At 54.0% G+C, this 24,082-nt stretch overlaps 1 protein-coding gene across 14 annotated transcripts in view; it reads right to left on the reverse strand.

Moving 5' to 3' along the window:
* Positions 1-16,141, reverse strand: part of DUSP22 (dual specificity phosphatase 22) — a 60,413-nt gene extending 44,272 nt beyond the window's left edge. For 6 of the 14 annotated variants that reach the window (XM_002721643.5, XM_017337678.2, XM_017337677.2 and 3 more), the window contains exons 1-2: positions 15,775-15,989; positions 2,848-2,881 (exon numbers count right to left, since the gene is read on the reverse strand). In XM_002721643.5, coding sequence (XP_002721689.1) covers positions 2,848-2,881; positions 15,775-15,795 — 55 coding nt within the window. In that variant the 5' untranslated portion in view covers positions 15,796-15,989. Of the gene's footprint in view, positions 1-2,847; positions 2,882-15,774 lie in introns of all 14 variants that reach the window. The other 8 variants (XR_011389079.1, XR_011389078.1, XM_070074873.1 and 5 more) reach the window with 5 other exon arrangements.
* Positions 16,142-24,082: the final 7,941 nt, after the last annotated feature.

Raw genomic sequence — 24,082 nt, forward strand, 5'->3', positions numbered from 1 at the left:
TGGGCTGAGCACCTCACTGCACTGGCTGGCTCAGCCCCATCACACCCCGTGGGGCTGACGTCACTGTCCCCACTCTGCACTCCTCTGAGGGCATGCAATGAGCTCATGGGCAGTGGACACCTGGGATTCCAAGGCCATCCATCAGCTTCTCTGCGATCTGCAGATCCCTTCCTGTTCTGTGTCTGCTCAGGGACTCTCAATACCCGAGCATGGGGACACGTGGCCCTGACACGCTTGTCCAGCAGACACGTTCACTCACAGCATATGAGCACACAACACTGCCTCTCCTTCCAGCTTCTTGCCCCTGCTCCATCCTTCCATCATTGCCGGTGAGCCTTGCACCGGTATTTCATAAACGCTCAGTGGACACAACAAAACCACAGCAACAGCACAGCAACCGAAGGCAACTGCCGATGCCAACCAGCTACAAACAAGGAGAAACTGTGGGCTGCTGAGAACACCCCAAGCGGAGAAATCCCAAGGCCAGAGCCAGGAGCTGTGCGGGACCCCAACAGCACTGAGTGTCCAAAGACAGGTATAGATTCTAGCGTAAGAAGAGCTTCGAATATTTCCTTAATACCAGGTATGCATGTCCTTAAAAAAAAAAAGGCAACTTTCTATGAATAGAAAAGCCACAGCTCTCAGGTACTGCTGGGAGAAAGAAGTACTGAATTTGGTCAGTAGTTATTAAAACTTTTAATTTGCAAAACTTTCACCTGACAATTCTACTTCTTTTAAAGATTTATTTATTTATTTGAAAGGCAGAGTTACAGAGAGAGAGATCTTCCATCTGTAAGTTCATTCCTCCAAATGGTTGCAATGGCTGGAGCAGGGCCAGGTCAAAGTCAGGAGCCAGGAGCTCCATCCAGGTCTCCCGCGCGGGTTGCAGGGGTCCAAGCACCTGGGTCATCTGCTGCTGCTCTCCCAGGTGCATTGGCAGGGAGCTGGATTGGTAGGACTCGCATTGGCACCCATGTGGGATGTTGGCATCACAGGTAGCAGCTTAACCCACAGCTTAACCGGCTGCAGCGCTGGTCCTAGCAATTCTGCTCTAAGAGCTTACACTGAACTCTTCTCAGACATAACCCCACCCTATGAAGGAAGTTAATAGTGGCTCACTAAATAACTTCACAAAGAATTTGCTCACTGCATGTGTCCCGTGCCTCCGCCCACCCACCACGAAGCATTTACTGCTTTCGCAGAACCACGAAGTTACTAAAGTGGGGGCTCCGGTGTTACTCCTAATGTGTTCTAGTAGCAAATAGCAGCTGTCAGCTCCCTGTGCTCAATCCTCTTTGAGGCCAATCAGCGGCACTAGGAGCCCACAGGGAGAAATGGAAATAAACCGCGAAAGGGGGGAGGAGAAAGGGAAATGAGCTTCATGCAGAGAAATCGTAAAAACTGTTTAGCGTCGATCTGAACTGAATTCAACAGCTTCAGTAACAGCCGCGAGAGACGGGATGTGTGTTCAATCTGGCTCGGGTCCTGGCTTCCTGGGTGGGCGGGGCAGCGTCAGGTCCCGGGAGCAGGCCTGGCTGTGTCCGACAGCCAGAGCGTGCGGACCTGCAGCAAGTCTCCTAGGTCGCTTCCTCCCATTAACTGCACCTCCCGTAAGGGACCGGTGCTTTCACCTAAACTCAGAACTCAGCAGGGGGGGCCGGCCGGGTGACCACCATGCATTTTGTTCCACGGGCAAGCGAAAAATGGAACAGCAATAGCTGCAGCAAATCCATCAGTACAGGGAGATCATCAGGCTGGTGTGAGGAAAGAAGGCAGCAAAGGCGAGACTAACCTGCCGGAGATGAGACCGCTTACGTCACCTGGGAGACTTCAAAGACCAGAGTCTGAGAACTAGTGAGCGGCAGACCAAAGTGGCAAGAGATCATAAATCCACTCCACAGCAACGCCACGTGCCTGGCGCCACCGTCTCAGGGTAATAACGTCCTGGCAAGCACAGAGTCAGGAGGACCGGAGAGGTCGTGGCGCTCATACAGCCTGACGTCGCCTGGTCAGCTGCTGGCCAAGGGGCCGGTGCACGGTGTGAGCAGCGGCTGCTTCCAGAAGGCAGACTGAGTCCACGCCTCGAGTGGCCATCATGCGTGAGAGGTCTAAAGCTGTTCTTTTAAAACTGGACTCTGGTGTAGTGGGTAAAGCCACTGCCTGCATTGCTGGCATCCCATATGGGCACCAGTTAGAGACCCAGCTGCTCCACTTCCGATCCAGCTCTCTGCTATGGCCTGCGAAAGCAGTAGAAGATGGCCCAAGTCCTTAGGCCCTGCACCCACGTGGGAGACCCCGAAGAAGTTCCTGGCTTTGGATCAGCACAGCTCTGGCCATTGTGGCCACTTGGGGAGTGAAACAGTGAATGGAAGACCTCTCTCCCTCTGCATAACTCTAACTTTCAAGTAAATAAATAAATCTTAAAAAAAAAAAAAACTGGGTTTGCCCCTTCCACGAGTGTCTGCCCACACACGCGTGGCGAGCCAAATGCAGCCCATTCGCATGATGGACTGGAAAAGGCAGGAAATCCGACCCGTGCTTCAGCAATGGGAGAATCTTGGGGAAGCTTGGCTTAGACAGAAGTGACAGACACTGTGTGTGGTTCTGCTTACCTGAGACACTGAGAGCAGCCAAATCCACAGAATCAGAAGGCAGAGGGTGGTTGGTGGGCTGGGGCGGGGAGGTAGAAGAGGGAGTTGGTGTTCCATGGGTGCAGAGTTTCAAGGTGGTGATGGCTGCACAGCGTGAGTTACTTAGTCACTGGTGTGTGTGCTTACAAATGGCTAGGGCGGTACATTTCACTTAATGTGTATTTTCCTACAATGATTCCAAAGAGAAGGAACTTACCTTTGAAGTTGCCGATGTACAGGCCAGTCAGGATCTGGGAGAAAGACACAGGCATGAGTGTTGCAGACCCAAAGCAGCACTGGAGGCGCTGTCCCTGCACAGCTGTCATGCTGCCATCCACACCCACGGCCCAGCACCTCCCCGGACAGAGGGCACGGGTTGTCAGGCACCCCTGTCTGCAGGCTCAGCTTACTTGCGACAATAGGACGCTGCTCAAATGGCCCGTGGATGGCTGCACACCGGTGCCCACCCACTCACAGAACTCAGGCCCCGGATCTCGTGGTGTCCCCGGGCTTTCTGAGAGCCCACATGCCATCCACCTCTCCTGCCTACCCCTTCTCCCACTGTGCTTCTCTCTGTTGCCTGAGGCCTGTGCACCTGCTAGACCCCTGCTGTCTCCATCCTTCAGGCCCCAGCTCTGACTTGCACCCCGCGGGAGGCCTGTCCTGAGCTTCAAGTCTGGGTGGGCCCTGGTTCAGTACCCACAGCTCCCTGTGCCCACCCCAGAGATGCCATCCTGGGGGCATGACTAGGTGGAGCCTGCCTCCTTGCTGGACTGGGAAGCACCCTGGGCAGCAAATGCATGGTGTGGCTCACTGCTGCACCCCCAAGATGGCCATGCAACAAACATTGTCACAAGAACGGAGCAGTCATCCAGACAGATGCAAGGTAGCAAGAGCAGGTCCCCAGAGTCCAGCTCTTCCACTGCTATGCTTCCCAGACCGGGCTGTTCACCAGACCCCCAGGATCTGGCTGGGCAAGGCCTCCTGCCTGCCCCCACCTGCGGGCATGCTATGTGTTCACAGGTCTGAGATGAGAACTGTGGGTGGTATGTGTCACAAGCACCCCCACGATTCTCAGACTGCAAAGCCAGTTCTTTGTCCTGCCAATTCTTCACATGGCCACTGCAGAATCCAAATACAGACACTGCCCTGGAAACTAAAAATGGGCCTGTGACATCACCTGCTGGTTTCCAAGAGCATACAGTGGACTGGCACTGGTGACATCTCACAGTGGATCCCCAGATGCCCTGGCCACACCTTCCCTCGGCACCACCCCCGAGTCCCCCAGCTCCGGCCTCTCACGCTTCCTGTTTTTGTCCACTCCCAGCGGAAGGTCAGAGCAGCCGGTGTCACATTCCTTGTGTGGGCTTCTGGCTTCAAGCACTGACCACCGACGCACGCACTGAGTCGCTGCACCTGCCGGAGCAGCTGTACCAGGCCCAGTGCCACCCTCTGTGTGGGAGGACAGCTAAGCTGAGAGGACGTAAAACTGCATGGGCCAAGCTGGGACCCTTCCAGGAATGAAGAGAGTCGCCCTGGCTGACCCAATACCCAGGGTGCAAAATTAGCCACCACGGGGCCCTGAGGTCTGATGCATACTGACCGAAGTCACAGCACTCAGGCCAGGCCTGTGGCTAGGAACCGGGGAGAGAACATCCACAGGAAAGCACAAGCACCTGTGGCCACGCTCCAACACGGGACAGCTCTTTCCTGGAACACAATCAGGCGTTAGGTTCATCCTGGAGAAGGATGGCAGTGACGTCCGTGGGCACTCCCACGTGTGGAGGGCTTTTGCAAGTGCCACCTCCTGTTCTCTGGGGTCTCTCTTTATCAGGATGTGACATCAGGCACCAAAGGGCACCACCATCACATGGCTCTCATGGCTGATGGTGACAAGAACTCCCTCCTGCAGCAAACTTCAGTGGGGGTCCCCACTTTCCCACTAGGCCTGGGTCGACTGAGTCCAGTGCAAGCAGAGATCCGGGCTAAGGCACTTTACTGAGAACGCCCTGACCCCGATGGCTCCCAGGCCCCTCTTCCTCCACTCCTGGTAGCTCAGACATCTCTCTGCATTTCTGGTCCCAGCCCTTCTCCGTCCATGGGCTTTAACCACTGTCACCTTCCCCCTCCAACTTGTCCCTGCAGTACTGGGAGCTGAGTTCAGTCTCTCCTCTGTTGGAACAGTCGTGAACAAAGTCTTCCTTGCCATTTCTAACGAATGTCCAGAAGTGGCGGCAGAAAGCAGCTCTACATCAACTCAGTAGACCGTGATGATAGATGACGATACAAACACGTCACCCGGAGTCGCGGGATGCATCATGGTTGGGCAGCCAGGCACTGAGTCCCTGTCACCTCTGGGCCCCGCGCTGGGCACTTGGGGTTACAGGGGTGATGGGGAGAGGGGTGGCCACTGTGGAGTCTCACGTAGGGAAGGCAGAAGTGACCTGACCACTCTGTGGTCACACAGGACCTCCAGGAGGCAACGGCACTCAGGGTCTTAAGTCTGAGAGGAGAGGGCTGGGAGAGAGCAGGGACACACAGGGAAACAGTGGGATAGGCGGCCTGGAAGAAGAGGGCGGGAGCCTGGGGAGGCTGGGAGGAGGCGGTTGGCCCACAGGGAGGAGTTGGCCCCTCATGCCACTCAGCATTCTCAGGGCTCCAGGTGAGGAGCCGTGGGGGTCTCAGTGTTCTCAGGTGAGGAGCTGTGGGGGTCTCAGTGTTCTCAGGACCCAGGTGAGGAGCCGTGGGGGTCTCAGTGTTCTCAGGTGAGGAGCCGTGGGGGTCTCAGTGTTCTCAGGACTCCAGGTGAGGAGCCGTGGGGGTCTCAGTGTTCTCAGGTGAGGAGCCGTGGGGGTCTCAGTGTTCTCAGGACCCAGGTGAGGAGCCGTGGGGGTCTCAGTGTTCTCAGGTGAGGAGCCGTGGGGGTCTCAGTGTTCTCAGGACTCCAGGTGAGGAGCCGTGGGGGTCTCAGTGTTCTCAGGTGAGGAGCCGTGGGGGTCTCAGTGTTCTCAGGTGAGGAGCCGTGGGGGTCTCAGTGTTCTCAGGACTCCAGGTGAGGAGCCGTGGGGGTCTCAGTGTTCTCAGGTGAGGAGCCGTGGGGGTCTCAGTGTTCTCAGGACCCAGGTGAGGAGCCGTGGGGGTCTCAGTGTTCTCAGGTGAGGAGCCGTGGGGGTCTCAGTGTTCTCAGGACTCCAGGTGAGGAGCCGTGGGGGTCTCAGTGTTCTCAGGACTCCAGGTGAGGAGCCGTGGGGGTCTCAGTGTTCTCAGGTGAGGAGCCGTGGGGGTCTCAGTGTTCTCAGGACCCAGGTGAGGAGCCGTGGGGGTCTCAGTGTTCTCAGGTGAGGAGCCGTGGGGGTCTCAGTGTTCTCAGGACTCCAGGTGAGGAGCCGTGGGGGTCTCAGTGTTCTCAGGTGAGGAGCCGTGGGGGTCTCAGTGTTCTCAGGACCCAGGTGAGGAGCCGTGGGGGTCTCAGTGTTCTCAGGTGAGGAGCCGTGGGGGTCTCAGTGTTCTCAGGACTCCAGGTGAGGAGCCGTGGGGGTCTCAGTGTTCTCAGGACTCCAGGTGAGGAGCCGTGGGGGTCTCAGTGTTCTCAGGTGAGGAGCCGTGGGGGTCTCAGTGTTCTTGGGGCTCCAGGTGAGGAGCCGTGGGGGTCTCAGCGTTCTCAGGTGAGGAGCCGTGGGGGTCTCAGTGTTCTCAGGACCCAGGTGAGGAGCCGCGGGGGTCTCAGTGTTCTCAGGACCCAGGTGAGGAGCCGCGGGGGTCTCAGTGTTCTCAGGACTCCAGGTGAGGAGCCGTGGGGGTCTCAGTGTTCTCAGGACCCAGGTGAGGAGTCGTGGGGGTCTCAGTGTTCTCAGGACCCAGGTGAGGAGCCGTGGGGGTCTCAGTGTTCTCAGGTGAGGAGCCGTGGGGGTCTCAGTGTTCTCAGGTGAGGAGCCGTGGGGGTCTCAGTGTTCTTGGGGCTCCAGGTGAGGAGCCGTGGGGGTCTCAGGCGTACGGCGGGGCTGTTGAAGAGCCTCTGCGTTTTTACTTGATGTATCTTGGAAATGCCGTTTTGTAAAATGGTTAACTGTGTGCGCTGTACAGCGCTGCCATTCCTGTGCCTTCTTCTGTAAGGGCAACAGTGGGGCAGGGGTTCTGGGAGGACGAGTTCTGCATTATCTGAACTTTCCCATATAGTTTGAGGGCTGTAATATATGTGTTACTACAACCTACCCTTTCAAGTCAAGAGAGATTATTTGGGGAAAAGATTATGGCCCATTTCTGCACTTCTCCTTTGTACTTCTATTACCTTCTCTACAAAACACAAGCTAATATGTTCTTCATTGGAGGCCGACACTGTGGCACAGCAGGCAAAGCCACTGCCTGTGGCGCAGGCATCCCATATGGGCACTGGTTTGAGTCTGGCTGCTCCACTTCCAATCCAGCTTCCTGCTAATGTGCCTGGGAAAGCAGCGGAAGATGGCTCAAGTGCTTGGGCTCCTTCCACCCACGTGGAAGACCCAGATGAAGCTCTTGGCTCTAGATTAGCCCAGCTCCACCCATTGGGGAGTGAACCCATGGATGGAAGATCCCTTTCTCTCTTTTCCTCACCCCCCCAACACTGCCTTTCAAATGAATAAATAATTTTTTTAAAAAAACTCAGAATTACACCAAGTGGTACTTTCAAATAAATCTTCGTGCTGAGTGGATTTTGAAAAAGATGTTCTACATTATTTTTTAAAAATATTTATTTATTTATTTGAAAGTCAGAGTTATACAGAGAGAGAGAGAGAGAGAGAGAGAGAAAGGTTATCCATCCGCTGGTTCACTCCCTAATTAGCCACAATGGCCAGAGCTGCACTGATCCGAAGGCAGGAGCCAGGAGCTTCTTCAGGGTCTCCTATGTGGGTGCAGGGACCCAAGTACTTGGACCATCTTCTACTACTTTCCCAGGGCATAGCAGAGAGCTAGACCGGAAGTGGAGCAGCCGGGACTCAAACTGGCGCCCATATGGGATGCCGGCACTGCAGGCAGTAGCTTTACCTACTACACCACAGCACCAGCCCCAGTATATTATTTTTACAAATAAAAGGAGGACATGGCATAACACAATCGCTGTGCTCTAACATTCTAGAATCATGATTTTATGCCTTCACAATCTGCTCTTGGGAGCTCAGTGCCAGGTCCTGTCCTCCATCCCTCTCAGGATGGAGCTTATGCTAAGACTTGGGCCTCGGCCCCACCTCCAGCACCTTCTCCAGTGTCACCAGCACAGGAGACGGCTGGTACAGTGAGTCAGTGCAGCCTTGAGACAGCCTAGGGCCCCCAGTGCCGAGAGCCCCATCTTCAAATACTGTCAACTGAATATGTAAAGAGCAAAACCTAAATCTCTGACAAAAAAAAATACTGCAATTAAAAAAAAAAAACAAAAAACAAAAAAAACAAAGCCCATGTGCAGGTTGCCTGTGGCCCTTGGACATCTAGTCTGTAACTCCTCCCTGCTGCCTGCATCCAGTAGGTAAGCGTGCATTTTCTAGACTGGATTGGTCCTCCACAGATAGGTACTTGACTAAATGTTCTTTGATGAATGAACAAACAGACAAATGTGAACAGGGTGGGAGGTGACGCCCGGAATGGAGAGACAGAACACAGGGTGAGGACGGGCACTGGTGCAGTGGTGAAATCAACACTAGGACACCCACATCCTGCATCAGAGTGCCTGGTTCAAGTCCAGGCTACTCTGCTGCCCATCCAGCTTCCTGCCAACGCAGTCCTGGGAAGCAACAGATGATGGTCCGAGTGCTGGGGGCTGTGCCATTCGCATGGAAGACCTGGGTGGTGTTCACGGCTCCTGGCTCCAGCCTGGACCAGTCGTGGGCTGTTGCTGGCATTTGGGAAGTGAACCAGAGGATGGAAGATCTTGTCTGCCTTGCTCCCTCTCTCCCTTTCTAATACAATGGAAATTTTATTTACAATGATGGTCAGCAGAGCCTGATGCAAGCTTTGCTGGAGATTAAATATTGCCCCTTTCTGCCCTGGGTGGGTTTCCACATGGGAAACAGTGGCCAGCCCGGGAGCTGTGCACAGGCAAAGACAGGAAGCTTGGGGAGGAGAAAGTGAGGACGAACTACTAAAAGTCGTTTAACATGGATATTAAGGGCCAGCACTATGGCGTAGTGGGCAAAGCTGCTGCCTGCAGCGCTCACATCCCGTATGGGTGCTGATTCGAGCCCTGGCTGCTCCACTTTCCATCCAGCTCCCTGCTAATGTGCCTGGGAAAGCAGTAGAGGATGGCCCAAGTCCTTGGGCCCCTGCATCCATGTGGGAGACTAAGAAGAAGCTTCAGGCTCCTGGTTTTGGTTTCGCCCAGCTCTGGCCATTGCGGCCATTTGGGGAGTGAACCAGAAGATGGAAGACTTCTCTCTCTCTCTCTCTCTCTCTCTCTCTCTCTGCCTCTGCCTCTCTGTAACTTTGCTTTTCAAATAAATAAATAAATAAATCTTTTAAAAATTGAGCATTGTACATGTAATTAAAATACTCTGAAGTGCTATAAAGAGAGGACAGAGTTGGGTCAGTCAACTTTTTAACTTCATTTTCCAGAGCAGGAGAGTGAGCTAGAGTTTCACGGCTGGAATCAGAAAGCAAATTGCTCAGCTCCCATTTCTGTGGTCAGATCACAGTGCTCGTTCACACAGAACTACAGTTCGAGCCCAAGGAAGGCTGCTTCCAAGCAGACTGAGGGAGTAAACTTCCACACTGGGGCGGGGTTGTGGCACAGTGGGTTACACTGCCAGCTGGGACACCAGCAGCCTGTTAGTGTCAGTTTGAGTCTCAGCTGCCCCACTTCCAATCCAGCTCCCTGCTAATGTGCCTGGGAAGACAGCAGAGGATGGCCCAAGTGCTTGGACTCCTGTCGCCCACAGGGGAGACCTCGATGGAGTTCCAGACTTCAGGCTTGGGTCTGGCCCAGCTCTCTCACTCTGTTACTTCTGCCTGTCAAACAAATCAACATATCTTGAAAAAAAAATAAGCTTCGACACCAGTGAGCTTTATAATTAAAACTTACAACTGAAAACATCTGACGGATCTCTCCTGATATTACAGTTACTGCTTTTCCCCAAGCGAGAGAGGAATGGGACGGGAAGGACGGGAAGGGAGAGGAAGATGGGACAGGATGCCAACCAGGGAGAACAGGCGTTCATCTGGTACGATGCGGCTCCAGAAGAATCTGAACTCAAGCTGGGAGCAAGAACACGGCAATGGCAACGCACCGGTGCCTGCCAGGCGGCAAGGACGCATGAGAGCAGAAAGGTCTGTAAGCAAACTTGGGGATGTCCCCCCTCTGAAAGAGCAAGCACCGGGTAATCCTCCCCTCTTGCCCACCACGCACCCTTCATGCCTCCCACGACATGACAGTTTCTAGGTCCCCGTGAGGTGACAGTTTTCAGGTCCCCCACGAGATGACCACTCCTAGAAAGGTCTCTCTCGGCTACCAGGCTCCGAGCACCCACTCTCAAGTCACTGTTTCTTCTCCACCACACCTACCAGGGGCATTTGTTTTCCTTCTGACGTGTCCCCAGACGTGCCCATCGGTGAAGAAGTGCGGCCGAAACAGCACCAACACTGAGGAGGATGCTCTCCGGCACCTCGGCCGGCCGAGGAGAGTCCTGCTTTTGTGACAGGAAACAGCAGAACCCTCGTGAACAAACGCTCTGACCGTCACACGGAAGTCTCACGCTTGATGCCCCTCTGGGCCAGCACCTGTCACCCTTACATTACTCCAACACCAGTCGTAAAGAAATGTTAAAAAGAAAAAAAAAAGCTCTAGCTACAAAAATGCTCTTAACCAAAAACAAAGCAAACACTGCTTCTGAGGCAGGAAATGCTTTGTTTAAACATTTCACTTAGTACTTCAGGATGCCAAGGAATCTACAAACCCCACCCAGAGATTTGTGCGATAAACTGCTGACCAGGGAGCAGCACCAGGTCGTGTGAGTGTGTGTGTGCCGGGGGAGTCCTGATTCTTCCTTGGCCTCCAAGGGCTTTCTGGGTTTCAATGCCAGGAATGAAGGGGAAGATTCGGGTGGATTCCCCGAAGGGTTAAATGTCACTGAGAACTCTCTGAAGGCTGTTTGGCCATGGCCTTCGTCAGTCCACAGTTGTGAAGGGAAGACCCTAAGGATAATCTCGAATGCCCCGAGAAGCTCACTTTCAACATGAAGCAGAAATGTACCACGAAGGGAGAGAGGAGGTGACCTTCCGGGGGGTGAGACAGAAAGCACCAGCGAGGAGCTGTGTGTCAGCCCTGAGCCGGGGACAGCCTGGGCAGCAGAGCGCTCACACCTCGCGTGCACGGGGCTAACACCGAGCCGTGAGGGAAGTGGATAAGCTCCCAAGGCTGCCTGTCACCTGCCGTCACAGGCAAGGGCAGCATCTAACTAGCACAGAGACGCCTGAGCCCCTCGCCGCGCTACCCGACGGGAACCTGCCTCTCGGCCTCGGAAGCCCTACGGCACCGTTTGGTAACCAGCAAGTTCCCGCTCACCCAGGCCTCAGGAGGTTCTGGGACGCACGGACCTGGGGCTCCCAGAGGTAATGATGTCACCCTTCGCCCCCAGGGGATGTCACACCCCGTGCAGGGGATGCTACAGGCAACTACTGGGTGGAGGCCCAGGACTTGCTAAACCCTCCCACAGTGCACAGGGCAGTCCTCACGACAGATGATTCTGCAGCTCCAAACGGCAACAAGGCAGAGGCTGAGGAGGCTGAACTATGACTTCTTCTGAACCACACACCTTATCTGAGGCCAGGACCCGCCTAAAACAGGTGCCAGCCATAACCAAGGCGGATGTCGTCACTGTAACCACTGGTGGGACAAATCCCAACATGCGAATAACACGACAAATTTGTGCTCTAGAATCTGTGAAAATGTCTCGTAACGAATTCTCACTTGCTTCTCCCAACAGTGTCAGTAGTAGCTGGGGCAGGTTGTACTTGCGTTGTACTTGTTAAAGAGGAAATAAGCAAACCAGACGAGCTATCCAGCAAGGCTTCCAGTTCTAAACATCTATGGATCCACGAAGAGAAAGACACTGAAGATCTGAAACGTGAAACTTGTTCAAAATCACGCCCAAGAAGTGGCAGGGTGGTGGGTTTGGGGGCTCCTCCTAGCAACAATGGGCCTCTGATGGAAAAGTGATACACCGATCCAAGCGACTGCCCCTGGCACCACCCACGGGCTCCCCACGGAATATGGGGCGGCACCATTCCCACCAGGCAGGAGGCGCTCAGAGCAGGGAGCGAGGAAGAGGCCACCAGCCTGGATGCTCGAGGAGACAGACCAACAGTGGTCAGTGCGGGGCCAGCTGTCAGGGCCAGCGGCTCCTCCCATCCTGCACGGGCAGGGCGAGGCTCCGTCCTTAAGTCAGCAATCTAGGTTGATCCAATGGAGACACGCACCCGAGAAGCGGTGGAGGCAGCTGTTTTTGACATAACGCTTGGCTGGGGCTTTATGCTTTGTTCTGCGTTGTCCTGAATGGGGTACTGTAGTACTTAAAACCACCCAGATAACAGCGAGGAGGGGAGATTTACGCACAGGACCTCCCTCAAAAGGTTTATTCACTCAGACTCTTGCGAAAACTCGGAGTCAACTAGTTTTCAAAGGCTGGAGAGGAGCATGAGGGTTGCATGCAACAGCCTGCTTAGTTTAACCCTAGCCTCACCAGGGACATCTGCCAGCCTGTTCTAGCAGCAGTGAGGCAATCTCTCCGTGGCTATAACCCAGCCCACTTGGCTTCGGGTCCAGCTGAGTGACTGTGGGCAGATCCCTTAACCTCTGTGCGCCTCACCTGCAAGACAGGCACGAAAACAAGAGCACCTGCTCTACAGGTGGGTGGCGAGGCGTGGAGATGAGCTACTCCATGGGTGATGTGGCAACACGGGGCCTGGCACGCAGCAGCTTATCGGGGTTATGATTCTGGGAGCTGGACAGCATCTATCTGAGGAGCGTGTGAAAGGCAATGAGATCCTTTTAGCTGCTTGCCTCTACCCCCTTTATCAAAGCCAAACACGAAGGCTGAGGGGAGGTGACCGCCTGTTCTACAGTCAACCTGAGGAGCTTCTCAGGCTCTTTCAGGGACTTCAGGACGCGCTCGGGATGAAGTGGCTTCCAGATCAAGGGAAAGACTTTGCTGTCTTTGAAACGAACAGGAACTGGAGTCCAAACCTGTTAGCACTGGAATCACCTAACCTGTCATTCTGCATCTCGCAGTCTCCACAGACCGGATGAGACAGCCGGCCTCACAGGGCTAGAACGAGGCTTAGATCTTTACTGAGCGCAGGCGCATGCTACGAGGCTCGATAAAGACTGGACCACAACTGCTGGCTGCTTTTCTCCACTTCGTCAGCACCTTTAGCTGACCACACAGAGCATCCCTCCCCGACTTCCCTAAGACAGGTGTGACGCTCCGCCATACAGGGGCCTGGGACGGACCCAGGAGAAGCTCCTCCGTGGGATGGAAGCACAAACGGAAACTGCTTCCTCAGAGCGGCAGGGTGCAGTCTGCATCGATTACTCGAGTCTTGTGGTCAAGGATGACCCACTTGCAGGAGATGGTCCTCATCGCCCAATCGCTTCTCGGCCTTTTGGCTAAGATTGAGTGTAGGAGATGGTCCTAGTTACTGCGGGGCACACACATTACAAGCCACGTTTTTAGTTCCAAAGGTGTGGCACCTTTTTCATCCATAAATGTCCCGAGAAAGACATTTCTATGGTTAGCTTCTTCTACAAACTGCAAATCACACCAGCCATTCTTTTCTTTTCTTTTCTTTCTTTCTTTCTTTTTTTTTTTTTTTTCACAGATGGGTAAACTATGAAGCCTTACTCCAAGTCACACAGTAAATCCATGGAAAATCCTAGAAGAGCTTCTTTGTTACTGGTTCCCAGGAATCTACTTTGGCGCTAACTAATCTTGTGATGCGTGTGACTCCAGCAGAAGCCTCTGCCAGCCCCGAGCGCTATCCTGAGGCTGCCTTCAACGCCTCTTCTACTCTGCCACTCCCGAAACTGCCTGTCTCGTCCCCAGGAGCTCCTGCTACCCCGGCCTCGTGTCGGCCCCACCTCCACCCTGCTTTCACACACACAACAACCAGCGTTACGCAATGCAGTGCCATTAGCCACAGTGGCTAGCGAGCACTTGCAATGTGGCTAGTCGCAAGTGAGATGTGATTCAAGTCTAAAATACACACGAGACTTCGAAGACTTGGCTCAGAAAAAACTAACATATTCCACCAATAATGCTTTGGTTACATGTTGAAATGACAATATTTTTGAACTGTACCCTGGGTATCACGTCCCTACATCCAAGACGTCAGGACAGGAAAACAGCCAAGAATGTATTACTTCAAAAGCAATACTCACGCTATTCATATGCTTCTGCTGAAAAGTGTTAAAATAATTTTTGATGCCTTAAGGCAACCATTTGTATTCCTGAACAGAGTCTTTAAATTATAATATACAACACTACAAATTAAATGCAGAAAGAGGTGGAGAGTGAACAACTCAGGTATGAGAAACAAGCAACAGCCCAAGGAAAACAGAAGGGTGACTACAGTCAACGGCGTCCACGGATACGTGATGAACACCCTTGTTCTGTTCTGATTTTATCTTTATTTCTTATTGTATTTTACTCAAAAGGCAGAGACAGAAAGACAAATATCTTCCACCTGCTGGCTCACTCCCTAAATGCATGCGACAGGTGGGGATGGGCCAGGCCAAAACCAAGAGCTCAGAACTGGGTCTGGATCTCCCCGATGAAAGGCAGGGACCCAGATAACTGGAGCCAGTACTGCAGCCTCCCCATGCCCGCCCCCCGGGTGTGCATCAGCAGGAAGCTGGAAGCAGGAGCCGAGCCAGGACTCCAACCAGACACTGCCGGCATCCCACGTTGCACCCGAACCACTTTGCCAAACACCTGCCTCCTGTTCTCTAATTTTAAAATCAGAAGGTGCACGGTGCTGATGGATTCCAGCGCAAATGGGTCCATAACGCAAGTACTTATCCAAAGGATAGATGGCTGTCTCCCAAACTTGGCCAATGGCCAGGAAAAAAAAAAAAAAAAAAAGAAGAAGAGGGAAAACCAAGTGATCAAAATGCTTGGTACCAAAATACCTCAGTGAGTGGCATGCAGGCCCCAAACACACAGTTCTCTCAAAAACCAGGTCTCCAAGTCACAGGTGGAGAGACTTGAGCCGGGACACGGGACGTCCCCCCACGGCACGTTTCCTGCCCTGCCTTGAACCCCAACACTCCAGCTAAGGAAACGAACCAGCGCACACTCCAGGGAGATGGATGGGAGCCACACTTCCACACCCGCCCAACATGGACGCCCAGCGTTTGTGCGGATGCGGGTGGGCGGCACGCAGTGCAGGACGGGACACAGAAGGCAGAGGGGGATCTGACCCAGAGCCGGTCACTGTCTAAATCAGTACTGGACTGCGTCGAGGGCCCTGGAGTCTTCCAGGTCTTTGCGCTGAGTCTACACCAGCAAGTCCTGCAGCACGAATCCTCAAGCTTAGGCTCCACACGGGTACACCCAGGCAGCTCCCAGCTGCAGGGAGACACCCTGCCAACCCCACAGAACCGGGCCAAAGAGAGCCACACCGACTGTTCTAGAACACTCAGCGCAAGACCCCTAACAGGCTGCCCCCGCGGCCGCCACACCGCCCCAGGGTAGGGGCTCGAGGAGGGGGGCGCCAACTCCGTCCTCAAGACCCTCTGTCCACGTCTCCGTCCCCGGAGAAAAACTCGCGTCTACACGGGAGGGAAAGCGAATCAGGAGAAAAGAGGAAATGGCAGCACAGAGACACCCATGGACGCCGGCTGACTCATGCTGTGGGCGGCGAAGCTTCGAGAGCCCACTTCAGGAGCCGAAAGAAACCACAGGCGCTCGGAGCGCGGCGGGGGGCCCCCGGGCCGCGCGAGTGTGGACGCCCTCAAAGGGCACGGCTCGCCGAGGGCTCGCCGAGGACCGGCCGGCCGGGCGCGCGTGAGGCGCGGCTTCCCGGAAGCCCGAGCGGCGTGCGCTGCGGTGCGGCGGCCCGAGGTGCGGGCGCCCCGAAACGCACGGGCCGGCCTCCCTCCCCTCAGCCCGGGGAGACGCGTTACCTTGTTCATGCCATTGCCCATGGTGGCCGCCGCGCGCTCTCGCGCGCTCAGGGCATGTTACACCCGGAGGAGGGACGCGCGGGCGGGGCGCGCGCCGCGTCAGCCACCACAGTCACTGCCGGGGCGGCCCGGGCCACTCGCGGCCTGGCATGGACGCCAGGACTTTCCGCCCAGCCGCCCCGGAACTTCCCGGCCCCGGCAGGGCACTCGGGCTCCCGCACCTCTGCCGGGAAGCGGTCTCGCTCGGCCGCCGCTCCCCGCCCCTCCTCGGCCCGCCTGACCGCACCCAGGGCCTGGCGGTCGGGTTCCCGGCGGCCGCGCCGCGCCCCTCGATGCGGGCGCCGACAGCTGGGGCCGGGAGCCCAGGGCGCAGGCGCCGCCCGCTCTGTGCGGGGCCGGGGCTGCGGGAGCGGCCGGCTGGGCGCGGGTGCGGGTGCTGCCGGGGGGGCCCCCGGGCGGGCGGGGCCTCCCACCCCCACGCCGAGTGCCCCCGGCCTTGCGCCCCGGGCGCCCTGGGCGCGGGGGCTGGAGGTGGGCTGTTCCCAGCAGCAGCTGCCTGGCTTGACTGTGAATCAGGCGCTAATCAGAGCCTCGTTCTTGGGGGCTCCCCTGCCTGGGTTTTCTGCGTGTGACGGATTTAGGTTGGGGGATTCCTGCGGCCCTGCCCCGCCCACCGCGACCGAGAAGGCACAGCCGGTGGGGAAAGGTGGGCTAGGTGACTCACCTCTGGGGAGGCCTGACCTCTCCGCCCTGGGCAGGCAGAGGGCCTTGCCGAACCCCCCAGCTTCAGACTGGCCTGCGTCCCCTGCATCAGGCCACAGGGCACTTCTGGAAGGCGCGTGCCCGGGTTCCCCCGGGGGCCTCGCCAGTGTCTGCGCTGTGACTCCCTGTCTGACCTGTGGCAGCTTCCCTGTCTGACCTGTGGCAGACTTCGGGAGAATTCTGTCGTCCTTACTGCATTCTGAGGTTCCTCCCTGGGGACACTTAGAGTCAGGGGTATCTCGGTTTCATTTCTGGATCCTCAGCAGTCCCTGCACATAGTAAGCGCTTAATAAAAGCTTGGTGCATCCATTGGAAGATGGCTGACTGTCTGCTGACCTCATTCCTTCTGCTCGCCCACACTGGGGGAGTTACCCTCGCACTGGCCTGTGTTTCTGGATCCTGCCGGGGAACCTCTGCGGGGCTGTGCCCATTACCCAGACCTCTCACTCGGGGGGCTGCCCCCGTCCTCAGGATTGCAGCCCTAAAGTCGTCTCCTCAGAGACTTCCCGACCACTCGTGACAGCCTCAGCCCTCCATCACCGTCATACTATCCCAGTATTCTTCATATCATTTCACATTATTGGAAAGTGCCGTATTTGTTTGCTTGTTTTTCAAAATCTGTCTCACTAGACAGCAATGTCCAGAAAGACAAAGGACTTTGACTGACTACCACAGTCAGGTGGCCTGGGACAGCATTTAGCACATAAGAGACTTAGTAAATATTGATGAATTTTGTGGGTTGAGAAAACAGCAGTGGGCTCCTGAAGAATGTGGTTTTGGAAAGAGCTTGCAGAATTCACTTGCTGCCATTCCTCTCATTGTGCATCACATCTTCTGGCCAGGAAAGGGTGCCTGAACCCACGTGGGGCCCAGCATTGTGGCGCACCAGGTTAAGCCACTGTTTGTGCTGCCTGCATCCCACGTCAGAGTGCCGGTTGGAGTCCTGACTGCTCTGCTTCTGATCAGCTCCCTGCTGATGCACCTGGGAAAGCAGCAGAAGGTGCCCAAGTCCCTGGGTCCCTGCCACTCATGTGGGACACCCAGATGGAGTTCCTGGATCTGGACTTCAGCCTGGACCAGCCCTGACTGTTGTGGGCATTTGAAAACGAGCAAGGAAATGGAAGATTTCTCTCTCTCTCTCCCTCTCTGTCACTCTGTCCTTTAAACAAGCAACTCATGTTAAGAGAAGAACCCTACGTGTAGGATGCCCCCACTCAATGTGCACTTGCATTGTTACTGTAGCAGGATGGGGCCCGGACCAACCAGCAGCCGCCTTGCCCCTTGCTTGGTGCCTGTTCCTGCCCTACCTTCACTTCCTCTTCTATGTCCTGCCTCCAGTCACCTGCACAGCCCACCTACTTGCCCTCTGCTCACGCCGTCATTATGTCATTATTTTGACTACCTTCCTGGCTAGAGGCAGCACAGTCTGGTTCGTGGACTGCCTGGGGAACCCCAAGGCCAGCCTGGGTTTCTAGCTCCCCTCATGATCAACTCTCCCGAGCCAGCTTCTTCCTCCCTAAAGTGAGAACCTTCACCTGGGAATGTCTGAAGGTCTGAATTACTTTTACTTCCTTCCATCTCCTCTTGTGCCACTGTGTTTCCAGGAGTCAGAGGTACTTTTAAGAACACAACTAGTTAGGTTGTGGGCACTTGCCCGAAAGTTTCAAGTCCAGACCCAATGTTTTCACCTGTCATCCACTTGGAACTTTTTTTTGGCTCGTTCATCGTGTTATTAGAAACTAATTTCTCCAGCTCAGGTGATCTGCTTGGTGGTCGCTCCGGAACTCAGATCCTGCCGTGGCTATCCCCTAGTTCAACACCCCTGCCTGCATTTAGTATGGCCCTAGGAGGCCCACACACCCAGGGTTCACTTCGAGTTCTCAATATTTTGTTTGTTAAAAGGGAAAAGAGGAGAATATTAACGCCAGAAGTCAGAATGTCATCTTTAAAATTTTTAGGCTTTTAAAGGGACTGGTCTCCGTAAGAGACTCCATCTCCCTGTCCTTGCCCTTATTCCGAACCCTAGCGCTGAACCAGAACTTTCTCTGTCACAACAGAGTAATTCTCAGTCTTGAATTCCTCTCTCCTTCTTTCTCTTTCTCCCTCCCTCTCCCCCCCCCCCCACTTATGGGAGAAAGCAGGAGAGTGAAAGAAACCCCTAAGCCAAGGGTAGGGACCGTCTGGCCCATGCACTGGATGGAGCCCAGGAAATCCTTTGGTCCAGTCCTGCCAAGGCAACCACAGGTGGGACTTCAAATTCAGTCATTCTATAGCAGGCTGGTTTTCTGAAGCTGGTAACTGTGGACGGCCCACCAACGATGTGTTAGACATCCAAATGGCTCTTTGCAGGAAAAAATGTTCCTACCTGTGCAATGAAGCTGGCGTGGGTCACATCCAAAGTAGGCTCCATTTGTTCATTTGTGTTTTCTCTTACTCATGAAATTGTTTAGGCATCACAAGCCCAGTGGATGTCTACTCCAGGGCAGACTTTTAGTTCTGCTTTCCTCCTCAACGTTTTCCTCACTCGGCACTGCCGACATCCCAAATTTTGGCCAGAACTCCCACACAACACCTCCCTGTGTGCACAATAAGGAATGTTTCCTAAGTTCTAGGAGCCAGCTGGGTCCATGGCTCCATGCGGTCAGGGATAACTGGTTAGTGGTGCTTTTAACGAGAAATAACTGAACTCTTGGGTGGGCATATGTAAATGCCACGAGCAGAAGCACAGTCATTCCAGTCGTCAGAGCATTAGGTGAGCTGGTGATGATTTCAGAGAACTGTGCCGAACCTCTGCCCCAGTGAGAAGCGCTTATGTAATCTTTTTGGGCCTCTTGGTTTAACCAAGGCTTTCTCAACCTCAGTGCTGCTGACATTTGGGGCTGGACCAGTTTCTGTTGTCTGGGGCTGTCCTGTGCATTTCGGGTGTTTGGAAGCATCCCCAGCTTCTATTCGTCCATTTCACCTCATTAGCACTTGTCTCAGGACAGACCAAAATGTCTCCATTCCCTAAAGAGCAAAATACCCCCTCAACTGTCATCTGTGTGCTGGAGCAACTGGGTTGGGACATCCCTGGAGGGAAATATCTGTCCCCTTAAATAGTAGTCACAGTGCACTAACAGGTCATGTTACTTTTCTGCAGAATCCTTAGTCCACACTTTAAGATTAAGAACAAATCGTGAACCTGAGGAGCTCGGATAGCCAAAACATGGCTGAAAGTGAAAGCAAGCTAGAATCTAATCAATTGTAGAGGATAAAAAAGCTGGTGTCCAGAACTGTTGAGAAAGAAAGTCTGGTTTTCCAGCATTGTCCAGAGAGGGTGCCCAGGTGGCTACTTGCGTTCTCACTGAGGAACTTGAGTTCTTGAGCCTGACCCTGAGGGGACCCTGTGGTGTATGACCTCAGCCTTCCCCAGCCCATCCCCCCCACCCCCCAGCCCCCTCTCTGATTAGGAACTTGGTTTCTTCCTTTCACTCCTGAGGCTTAGGGAGCTCAGATCTCAGAGCCCAGGGAGCTGGAGAGCATGAGGTCAGAGATCTGCAGCCAGGGGTATGGAAATGCAGGCCAGGGGCAAAGATCGGAGAATCAGGAGGGGAGGGGAGGAAGGCAGTCGGACACTTGCTCAGTAGTCAAGCAAGTGTGTCAGTTCCTAGGAGGGCTGCAGAAGCTCGCGAGAGTGCGCGAGAGTGAAGTTCTCAAGCCACATCTAAGCCGGAGTGTCAGCAAAGGCAGGGTGAGACAGGGCTCTAGTTCCCAAACACTGGGTGGAGGACGGCCTTGTTCTCAGCCTGCAAGTCCTAGCGTGTGCGTCCTTGCATTGCCAGGACAACCAGCTGTTTTCTAAAATTGGAGCTTCATGAAGTGGAGACCGGTTGGAATCAATCTTAGTATTCAGCACTTGCAATAGTTCATAGTTTTAGGGGAAACACTTAGGAGTTTGTTGCTTAAGGAAAGAAACACAGTGGCGAGTTGATGAATTTTCCAGGTAAGAGGTCCTCAGACAGTTCATCCTTTTGCATGTCAGACGCTCTATCGAAGTTGTGGTTCCTGTTTTTCCTCTCCTAGAACAATGGCATTTCCATGTGAGACAGCCCTTCAACCAGGAGTGTGTGTGTCTGCCTGCTGTCTGTCTGTCCCTCCTTTTTAATAAATAAAACTTTTAAACAAAGAATCAGTGCCTGATTTATGCACATCCACCCCATGTGTTGTCTGTGGTTCTCTTCCTTGTCTGGAGTGGTTTGACTTGACTCATGTACTTCTCTTTCTCTGCCAAGAAAGGTCTACCCAAGATTGTAACAAACTAGGTTCTTTAAGCCTTTTCATGACTTCAAACACCAAACAACAAAAAACCCTCTTCAGGTTGATGAGTCAGGATCTGACCCACCAATGCATTTCTTGTCTCAGTAGAATCATCGTCTTTTTCCTCAGTGTCTAACAGGACTGATGTTGCTTTCTCACTCCCCTCGGCACAAGGAGACATATCCAAGAGTCCTTATCAGTTGTCTTCTACGTAGTACTCTCTTGGTGTGGTCTCAGAGGCATCGCAAAGTCCTATTCAACCTGGCCACAAGGGGTGCAATCCCCCAAGTGCCCCTGGATAGGGGATCCTATCTGTGTGCACCTGCACCTGCTGGCCAGCTGCCCTGCTCAGGACACAGCAGTGGCCTGGGGCAGCCAGGGAAGCCCCAGTTTGGAGAGGACTGGGTCAGGGCAGCCCTGTCAGTGTCCTAGCAGCCCTGTGCTAAATGTTACCTCAGAGGTCTTCCCTGGAGAAAATCTTGGCTTTGGGTTTGTTTGTACTCACTCTTTTATGTGAACTGAAAATGAGCTGGATCTGAAGGCACTAAAAACATCTGGGTAGGGGCAGAGGGAGCAGGGGGTTTCCTGAGGGAATGGAATGTCCCTATAGAAATTTCACCACAAGAGGGGAAGCCCATTTCATATGACATAACATGTCGGTATTGAACCCTCTCTGCTTGGTTTTACATGTGTTAAAACTCATCATTATTTTGATGAGTAAAACCCCGTGAATTATGAGAAAAGCATCCTATGTCAAGGACCTAGGACCCTCTCTTCATCACCCAGGCAGGGCACCTGCATTGTCACAGATGACACGACCTCAGCGGACGCAGCAGCCTGGTCCCAGGACAGCGCGCTTACACGAGGAAGATGGTTGATTTTCGAGTGCCCGCTGACATGGGCTTCTGTCCATCCATCTCTGCACACCTGGGTGGGGGGCTGTCAGCTCCAGGCCCCTCCCAAATAAGGGCGAGCTCAAGAACAGCTGCTGCGAGGAGCGTCCAGCCGTTGCCACAGCGGGGACAGAGTTACTCAACCTGTCATGCGCCCCCAGCCCCTAGGACAGGGCAGGAAAGGCAGAGGTGAGCTGCTCCCCGTTTCGTGAACGTGCAGCTTGCGTTACTGAAGAGACCAGACCAACGTCTCAATCTAACACTCACACCACGAATACAGGCAGCCTTTACTTTACCTTTGTGTAGCTACAGGGTCCTCCACGGTGACTGTTTCCAAGTGAGGGCACAGGATGTCCTAAAGGGGATACAAGATCTTCATCTCTGCGGACAGAATTTCATCACCGTTCAAGGGCAGTCCCTCCTGCCTGTGGAGACTTCCCAGGAGAGCCCAACAGGTGTGTGAAGGCAGAGAGCGCGTGGGTAGAGTTAGGGAACGGACCCAGACGGCAGCTTACGTGCGTCGACATCGCTCCTGGCCGCAGTGCTTTTAAAAATATGAACACTTTGAGAAGAACTTTTTGTAAAATTTCACTGTTTTGCAATCATAGCCACCGGGCTGACAGGGCAGGAAGCTGCTGACACTGTTGGTAGGCAGCATCTTTTTGGTACAGAAAGATGTCTTTTTCCCTCTCCCGTAAAGTTAACTCTATGACTGTGCTGGCTGAAGTTACATATCTGGGTCTCGCAGCGCTGCAGAAGTTAAATCCCTAACCAAGCCCTTCAGAAGACTGAAACAAAACCACTCACTGACAGCAACAGTTTCCCGAAATCACCAAAAAAAAAAAAAATCCCTTCATCCACTTTCCCTTCTTCTTTAAGGAGATTTGTGGTTTTAGTTTGCATTTGCTACTTTTTACTTTTAATCTGCTGGGTTTTTGTTATTATTACTATTCCTGAGATGCTCGGGCAGCAGGTCCAAAGGGAGATAATTATAACAAAGCATGGGGAGGGAGAAGCAGTGGTTTGCCTGGGATTTTCCTGATTTTAAAGCTGAACTGTGTCCAGAAATCCTTTTAGTCCTGGGCAGCCAGAGACAGCCTGGGCCCCACACCCATGGCTTATTTCGGTGAAATGCCGTGGTTTTCAAGGAAAAGAACGCGTCACCATCCTTCAGGCACCTTCCTCTTGGTTTCAAGCATGCCCGTGCGTGGAATGTCGAAAAGGGGACCCTCTGGGCAGGCTGCTGCGTAAGACCCGCACTTTGAGCTGGCGGGAGCTGGATTTCTTCTGCTCACGCTCGGGGTGGGCAGTGGATGCCCCCCGGGGAAGCACTGACCGAGGAGAGGCCTGTGTCCCTATTTCCTCACGGAGGAAAACACGTTTTGATCTCGCCCAAGACGAGTCAATAGCGTGTCAGGTTCCCTTGGAGTCCTTTCCCTAGAGACCGTCTCCAAACAACCACGAAAGCCAGCAGCTCTTCCTCGTGATGGCAAATTGAGATCACAATGCCGCAAAGTTTGTTTTTGTCTAAGTTGTTTAATTTTCACAAAGTGGAGGGCTTGGCTGCATAAAAAAAGTCTTTAATCATTTCCTTTCTCCCCTTAAACCCCCTGCCTGCCTAACTGGTCCTCTGCCCAGGGCCTACCGCGGGGACCATGGTCTCAGATGCCCTGGGCGCACTCCCTCACCAAGCACTGAGGCGCCTTCCTTATTCCTTCAGCCAGCATTCACTGAGAACCTACGGTGTCCTGGGCACTGTGCCGGAAGCTGTGGATGCAGAAATAAAAACAGAACTGCCCCACACTTAGCTCACATTTATTTACAATTCCAGGAGAAAGAGGGACCGTTAAGAGAGATTTCAAAAAAAAAACATAAAAAAAACTATGCATGGAGTTCAAACAATTTTGGGCCCAAATAAGACTCTCTTATCTGCACTTTTCCTTGAACTCTTTGAAGCACCCCTGGGTCCTCTGAATCTGCTTCCGGAACGTGGTGGAGGGCACCCTCACAACTGCCTCCGCTGGCTCTTCTTCCCTGGAAGGCTGGGCGCCGGTGCACGCCGGCTTCTGTCAGGCGAGGTGCAGTAAGCATCAGTGCTCCTGCGTCCCAAGCTGGACACTTTCTGTTACCCGAACCAAGAACGTACGACGGGCCCGTCATAATGCCTGGTTCTGGGGTTCTTGGTTTCCAAAGGGGCTGTGATGGGGCGACTGGTGCAGACTGCCTGGAGACCCTGAGGGCCCTGGGGGTGTCCACTTGTTCAGAAGGTGGATTCCTACCTTCTTCCATCCCCCTCCCCCTCACTCTGCAGAGGTGGGGACCTTTATTCTGCCAAGGGCCATTTGGATATTTATAAC

The sequence above is a fragment of the Oryctolagus cuniculus genome, chromosome 5, assembly GCF_964237555.1.
Source record: "Oryctolagus cuniculus chromosome 5, mOryCun1.1, whole genome shotgun sequence".
NCBI classification, from domain to species: domain Eukaryota; kingdom Metazoa; phylum Chordata; class Mammalia; order Lagomorpha; family Leporidae; genus Oryctolagus; species Oryctolagus cuniculus.